Here is a 7,443-nt window from a genome sequence, read left to right on the forward strand (position 1 = left end):
CTCATTACAGTTACCTTGAAGTACCTGTGGACTTTGGGTCCAGAGCCTGACACAGACTTTGATGGCTCACTCCTCACAGCTGCCCTGTCCAGGTGAAGGACTTTGGGTGTAAAATTTGTCTCTTCTGTGACCATGAGGGCCAGGCTCTCTGCTCCCTACTTTTGCAGAAAGCCTTTGAGGTGAAAGGGATGGCCCTCGGAGTGACAGTCTGGCTTCCCAGTGGGTTGGTATTAACCTTACCTAATCTTTCGGAACAGAGCCACTAACAGAGGGTTTTGCTGGTGTCATTGGTGGAAGCAGGACTCTAAGAGGACAGGTCCCTGAATTTAAAGTGGCAGCTGGACACTTGGAGCTATCCAGGTTGCAAAGGAGAGGTCAGAGGCAGAGTGTGGAACAAGCTCTGCTGAGAACCTCAGCTCAGGGCGTGTGTGGGGAGGGGGCGGCAGGGTCCTGTGCTAGCCAGGGTGGGAGTGCTCAGAGCAAGGGAGGTTCGGAATGAGACGTCCCCAGTGCAGTCTCATCATTATTAAAGGAGGAAATTTGGGCCCTGAAAGTGAAATGAACTTGCCCGAAGTCACATTACTCGTTTGTGAGATGCAGCCCTGGGGTCTATACCCTGCAGCACAGTGCTGTCCCTTGTGTATTCGAGGCCAAGGAACTGAGGACCCTCCACTCTGTTCCACACCCCCTGCCAAACCCACCCACAGTGTCTTCCCCTACTCACCTTGGTTGATGTGTGTCCCCTCCTTTGCAGCTGGCCCTCCTTACAGAACTCTCCCAGAATCGCAGCAGCGACAGCTACAGGCCGTTCAGTGGCTCCCAGAGTGGCCCTGCTTTCAACAGCATCTTCCAGAATGAGAACTTCCAGCTGCAGCTCATTCCCCCACCTGTGACTGAGGACTGAGGCCTTGCACTGAAGACCAGAGACCATCCTAATGCAGCCAGGGAGGGACCCCCTCTCTAACTGGCTCGGCCCCTCCGTCTGCCCCCTTCTGAGCAGAGGTTCCGAGGGGGACATCTATGGCTGGGCCTTTCTTCCTGCCCCTCATTCCCCAGGGAGACTCCCTGTCTCTTCCAAGATGTTGCTGCAGCATCAGGTCACCAGACCAGTTGATTTTGTTTTGTTAAGCAACGGAATGTCCCATACTTTTGTCCAGCTTTTTAAGAAAGTACGCTTTGCCAGTTGGGACGTTTTCCAGTTTCTCTGAAGCTTAGAGAATAGGTGGGACTCAGGCAGATGGCATTCAGGAGTCTGTCCTGCCTCATCCCCTCTAGCTGCTGGGTAACCTGGAGGGACTTCAACTTCTGCTGCTGTTGGGAAAAGAGAACAGGGGTTGCCAGGCCACAGGATAACTGGAACCTGCACCGTGGGGGGGAGGTGGGGGCATCTCCCTTTTGATGCGTATATGGCAAGACCCATTTGAGTGTAAGATTTGCCCTCTCTGACAATAAATGCCTCTGTGTTTAAGTTCTGTAGGCCTGCTGGCTGGCTGTCTAGCTCTCAGTCTAAGTCACAAAGGACATTCAGAACCCTTGTTGCCCCAATTGGTTCTATTAATTCAAAGTCAGGGACCCTGATTATGGCAACCCTGCCTTTATTCACATGATCAGCTCCATCACAGGTTCCATTCAGAGTGGCCCAGCCACCCAAGTGCTCCTATGGCAGCGAGTAGGTGAGCCAGAGCAGTATTTTTCCATTCCTTGGCCCTGGGACTCTGGACATCCTTGAACCAACAGCCACAGGAGGTCACAACTGCAGAGACCAGGTTTCCACCTCACAGGTCGAGGTGCTCCTTTCATCTGTTCACTCAGGGATCAACACTGGCTTATGCTAACCAAGCCCACAGGAAATAGATACATAGACTAGAGGCAAATATGTTGACTTTGAATAGAAAATCGATCCTGCCATGTGCTGTGATCCTGAGCAGATCACTTCTCTAAGCTTTGACTTTAACAAAGCCATTGTGAAGACTGAATGAGACAATCCATGTTAACATTTAGCACTGTGTGGGCATATAGCAGATGCCCCCAAAATGTGAGTTTAGCTTTCATTATGGAACTCCTCCCAAGACCTGGCTGCACAGGCAGCCAGCTGCCTCGTGATGGGGATGTGAAAGGAGGTCAAATTGGGGGACGTGTTTGAGCATTAAGTGATCGCCAATGGGATGCTGGTTACAGTTACATGACATAGTCTCAACCCTATTTTACAGATAAAAAAGCTGAGAGCCACACGATAAATAATTGTTATTACAAGGCAACACACTCAAGAAATGGCAGAACAGAGTTGGTCTCGAGATGGCAGTGTAACAAGACCCTGAATTCACCTCCTTCCACAAACCAACAAATCTACAACTACATATGGAATAATGCCCTCTGAAAGGAACCTGAAAATTGGATGACCAAAGCCTCCATGACAAAGGCTGAAAGGGTAACATCAGGATGGGAAGGAGGAGACACAGAGATGTGGATTTGCCAGGGGAGAAAATACATCAGCCATGGGGAAGCACAACTAGGAGGGATCTCAAAGGTATGGAACTTTTCCCTGAGGAGTGATGGATTTGAGCTCTACATCAGGCACCCCAAACCTTAGATCCTCCACAGGAGAGATGAGCTCCCAAAACACCAGGTTTTGAAACTCAATGAGGATTATGTTCAGAAAAACTATAAAACTGTAGAGAATGGAAAACGCACTCTTAAAGGGCTGAGTTGCAGACTCACTGTACCCAGAGACCAGTGCAAAAACACCATTTTAAAAAGCAGACCATAAGTAAAGGAGATCCATTTACTAACCTTAAAGCATCCGTCACAGCAGTGGGAAACAGCAGAAACTCCCCCTGGGGACGGAGACACTGGTATGAGCCACTTCTACAATCTCAGTCTACCTCAATAATACCAGTACTTGGGGGCCATCTTGGAATTCTCCCTCTAATCTGCTAGCCCCAGAAAGGGTATACTCCACTGGCAGCCCCACCCAACACACTCCAGTAGTCCTAGATACACCCCACAGATGGGCCAGGGGCCAGCCCTGCCTACCAATGGACCACAGTCACAGCCCACCACAATAGAAGGGAGCACACAGCTCACATAGAGGACACCCTTAGGCACCTGGCCTGGTGACAAAAGGAGATTGCCCTTCTGGGTCCCACAGGACATCTCCTACATAAGGCCACTCCTTCAAGACTGAGAGAGGTCACTGACCTACCTATAAATAGAAACACACACAGACAAAATGAGGGGGACAGAAGAATATCTCCAAACAAAAGAACAAGACAAAACCTCAGGAAAAAACGGAAACAGAGATACACAAACTACTTCATAAAGAGTTCCAAGGAGTGGTCATAAAGATGCTCACCAAACTCAGGAGAAGAACAGATGAACGCAGTGTGAACTTCAACAAGGAGAATATATAAGACAGTACCAAACAGAAGTTATAACAACTAAAAAATACACTAGAGGGGTTCCAAAGCAGACTGGATGAAGTAGAATAGATCAGGTGAGCTGGAGGAGGAGCTATGGAACTCACCCAGACAAAGCAGCAAAATGAAACAAGCATTAAGAAAAATGAAGATACCTTAACAGACATCAAGCAGAATAACAATCACATTATATAGATCCCAGGGGAAGACAGAAAGGGCCAGAAAAATAATTTGAAGAAATCCTGGCTGAAAACTTATCTGGGAAAGGAATCAGACATCCAAGTCCATGATAAACACAAAGAGATCCACACCAACACACATTATAATTAAAATGGAGAAATTAAGAATAAAGACAAAATCAGCAGCAGGAGAAAAACAACTTATTACATATAAGGAAAACTCCATAAAGCTATCAGATTTCTCAGCAGAAACTTTACAGACCAGGAGGAAATGGCATGACATACTCAAAGTTCAGAAAGGAAAAAACTTCCAACCAAGAATCCTCTGCCCAGCAAGATTATTCCAAATTGGAGAGATTAACAGCTTTCCAGATAAGTAAAAGCTAAAGGAGTTCATCACCACTAAACCAGCCCTACAATAAATGTTTTAAAGGGACTTCGTTAAGCTGAGAAGAAATGGCACCAATAAAGTATAGGAAAGTAAAAATCTCACTGGAAAAATAACAAAGCCAGTGGATCAATCACTTACAAAGCCAGCATGAAGGTTAAAAGACCAAAGTAGTAAAATTAAGGGAGGTGGCCCAAGATGGCAGCACAGAAAGACCCGAAACTCATCTCTTCCCACTGACACACATATAATAGAGCAGTTCCTCCTAAGGAAGAAGTGAGAGCTGATTGAACAGTCTCTGCCCAACAAACAATAGAGGGACCACACAGAGAACAGTAGGAGACACGATACCATGAGAACCCCACCCTCAAAGCAGCAACCTGCAATAGGGAGAGATGTCACTTGAGGGGCCCAGTCCAGATTCATCTACCCTGAGGCACAGTGAAAAACAGGTTAATTAAACTATGAGCAAAGGAAATCCGTTTACTAACCTTAGGGCATCCACCAAACTGGCAGGAAACTGCTGGAACTCTCCAGGATAGGAGGCACGGTGAATGTCATTTTTTACACTCTTCCTCCACCTTGACAGCACAAGCAGGAGCAGGGACCAGGTGCTTAAGCCAGCCTGTCAGGGCTGCCCCAGTGGACCCTGAACCCCTGGCCCACACCAGCTCCAGTCATCCCCCCAAGATAGCTCTGGCACAGTGCACTCTGGGACTCCTCCCTCCACCCCCAGCACACACCGAACCCAGTCATCCCACTGCTTGCAAGGGCAGCTCTGACATGGTGTGCCCCAGGATGCCTCTGGCCTGCGCCCATCTCACCAGGGTGGCCCTGGCATGATTCACCCCAGGACCCCCAGCTTGCTCCAGCTCCAGCCATCCTGCCAGGGCAGCTCTAGGCAGGGTACCCAGGGACTACCCCACAAGATGGCCTTGACAAAGCACACCCTAGATCCCCCAGTCCATGCCACTCTGGCATCAAGGTGGCCCTAGCACAGTGCATCCAGGACTCCCTGGCCTATGCCCACTCCAGCTTCAACCACCATACCAAGTGAGTGCCCTGGGACACCGCACCCACCCCAAACCCAGCCCACTTGCTTAGCTCCAACCAGCCTGCCAAAGCTTCCAGTCACAGTCTACACAGGATATGGTCCTGTACAGGGCCACTCCTTCAAGACCAGGACAGGTAGCTATTCCACCTAATTTATAGAAACAAACACAGAAAATAAAACTAAAATAAGGAGACAGTGAAGTATGTTCCAAACAAGATAAATATCCCAGGAAAAAAAAAAACCCTAAAGAAATGGAGGTAAGTAATTTATCTGATAAAGAGCTCAAAGTAATAGTCATAAAAATGCTCACTGAAATTGGGAGAATAGAGGAACACAATGAAAACTTCAACAAAGAAAATGTAAGACCTAACCAATCAGAGCTGAAGAATATAATAATTAAAATGAAAAATACACTACATGGAATCAGCAGCAGATAAGATGATGCAGAAGAATGGATCAGCAATCTTGAAGACAGAATAGTGGAAATCACCAGAACAGGAAAAAGAAAAAAGAATTTTGTAAAAACAATATTTAAGGAACCTCTAGGAAAATATCAAGTATACGAACATTCACATTATAGAGGTCCCAGAAAGAGAAAAGAGAGGGAAGGGGGGCAGAAAACTTACTTGAAGAAATAATGACTAAAAACTTCACTAACATGGCAAAAGAAATGGACATTCAGGTACAGGAAGCAGAAAATTCCAAATAAGATGAACCCAAAGAGAGCCACATGAAGACATAATTAACATTGCAAAAGTTAAAGAGAGAACCTTAAAAGCAGTAAGGAAAAAAAAAAAAAAAAGTCACATACAAAGGAAATCCCATAAGACTATCAGCTGATTTTTCAGAAATTTTGCAGGCCCAAAGGGACTGAAAGGATGTATTTAAAGCACTGGGAGTATTCCAACCAAGAATACTCAGCAAGATATCATTTAGAATAGAAGGTTCCCAGGCAAGCAAAAAACCTAAAGGAGTTAATCACTTAACCAACCTTCCAAGAAATGTTAAAGGGTCTTCTTTAAGTGAAGGGGCGCCTGGGTGGCTCAGTCGGTTAAGCATCTGACTTCAGCTCAGGTCATGATCTCGCGGCCTGTGAGTTCGAGCCCCACATCAGGCTCTGGGCTGACAGCTCAGAGCCTGGAGCCTATTTCAGATGCCGTGTCTCCCTCTCTCTCTCTGACCCTCCCTGTTCATGCTGTCTCAAAAATAAACGTTAAAGAACAGTTTTTTTAAGTGGAAAAGAAAAAGCTATAACCAGAAATAAAACATAAGAAAAATTATCACTGGTAAAGGCAAACACATGGTAAAGGCAGTGGATCAGTCACTTACAAAGTTAGTATGAAGGTCAAATGACAAAAATAATAAAATCAACTGTACCTATGATAAGTAGTTAAGAGATACACAAAATAAAAGATGTAACATAGGATATAGGAAACAAAACTGGGGGTGCCTGAGTGGCTTAGTTAAGCATCCAACTTCAGCTCAGGTCATGATCTCACAGTTCGTGAATTCAAGTCCCACATCGGGCTTCATGCTCAGCATGGATTTCTCTCTCTCTCTCCCTCTGTCTCTGCGCCTCCCTCACCAAATAAATTTTTTAAAAAACTGGAGAAGGGCAGTAAAAGTGTAGTGCTTTTAGAATGTGTTCAAATTTAAGCAACTATCAGTTTAAAATAGACTGCTCTGTGTTTCTTTGTGTCAATATATATGAACCCCATGGTAACTACAACCAAAAACCTGCAATAGATACACAAAAAAGAGAAGGGAGAAAGGGAAGGGAAGGGAGGAAGGAAGACATCAAACTGCAAGGGAAGAGACCAAGAAAAGAAGGAACAGGGAGAATCTACCCAAACAGCCAGAAAACAATAAAATGGCAATACGTTTATACTTACCAATAATTACATTCAATGTCAGTGGACTACGTTCACCAGTCAAAAAATATAGGGTGGCTGAATAGATTTTTTTAATGTTTATTTATTTTTGAGAAGGGAGAGGGACAGAAAGAGAGGGAGACAGAACCCAAAGCAGGCTCCAGGCTCTGAGCTCTCAGCACAGAGCCCGACGCGGGGCTCAAATCCATGAACTGCAAGATCATGACCTGAACCCAAACCAAGAGACAGAGGCTTAACCAACTGAGTCACTCAGGTGCCCCGTGAACAGATTTTTTTAAAAGCAAGAACTATCTATACGGTGTCTACAAAAGTCTCTCTTCAGATCTAAAGACATGCACAGACTGAAAGTGGAGCAATAGAAGAATTCCATGAAAATGGAAATGAAAAGAAAGCTGGAGTAACTATACTCATCAGACAAAATAGACTTTAAAACAAAGACTAATAGAGTGAAAAGGCATTACATAATGATAAAGGGGTCAATCCAGCAAGAAGATGTAACATTTGTAAATGTATA

General features: G+C 45.5%; 1 protein-coding gene across 4 annotated transcripts in view; it reads left to right on the plus strand.

The window, feature by feature from the left end:
- The window catches only part of VPS8 (VPS8 subunit of CORVET complex), a 253,246-nt gene extending 251,774 nt beyond the window's left edge, over positions 1-1,472 (plus strand). For 2 of the 4 annotated variants that reach the window (XM_086674896.1, XM_086674897.1), the window contains one exon: positions 755-1,472. In XM_086674896.1, coding sequence (XP_086531022.1) covers positions 755-904 — 150 coding nt within the window. In that variant the 3' untranslated portion in view covers positions 905-1,472. The remainder of the gene's footprint in view (positions 1-754) is intronic. The other 2 variants (XR_015240159.1, XR_015240160.1) reach the window with 2 other exon arrangements.
- The last annotated feature ends 5,971 nt before the right edge of the window (positions 1,473-7,443 follow it).

The sequence above is a fragment of the Puma concolor genome, chromosome C2 (genome assembly GCF_028749965.1).
Source record: "Puma concolor isolate L17-30 chromosome C2, mPumCon1.1.hap2, whole genome shotgun sequence".
NCBI classification, from domain to species: Eukaryota; Metazoa; Chordata; class Mammalia; order Carnivora; family Felidae; genus Puma; species Puma concolor.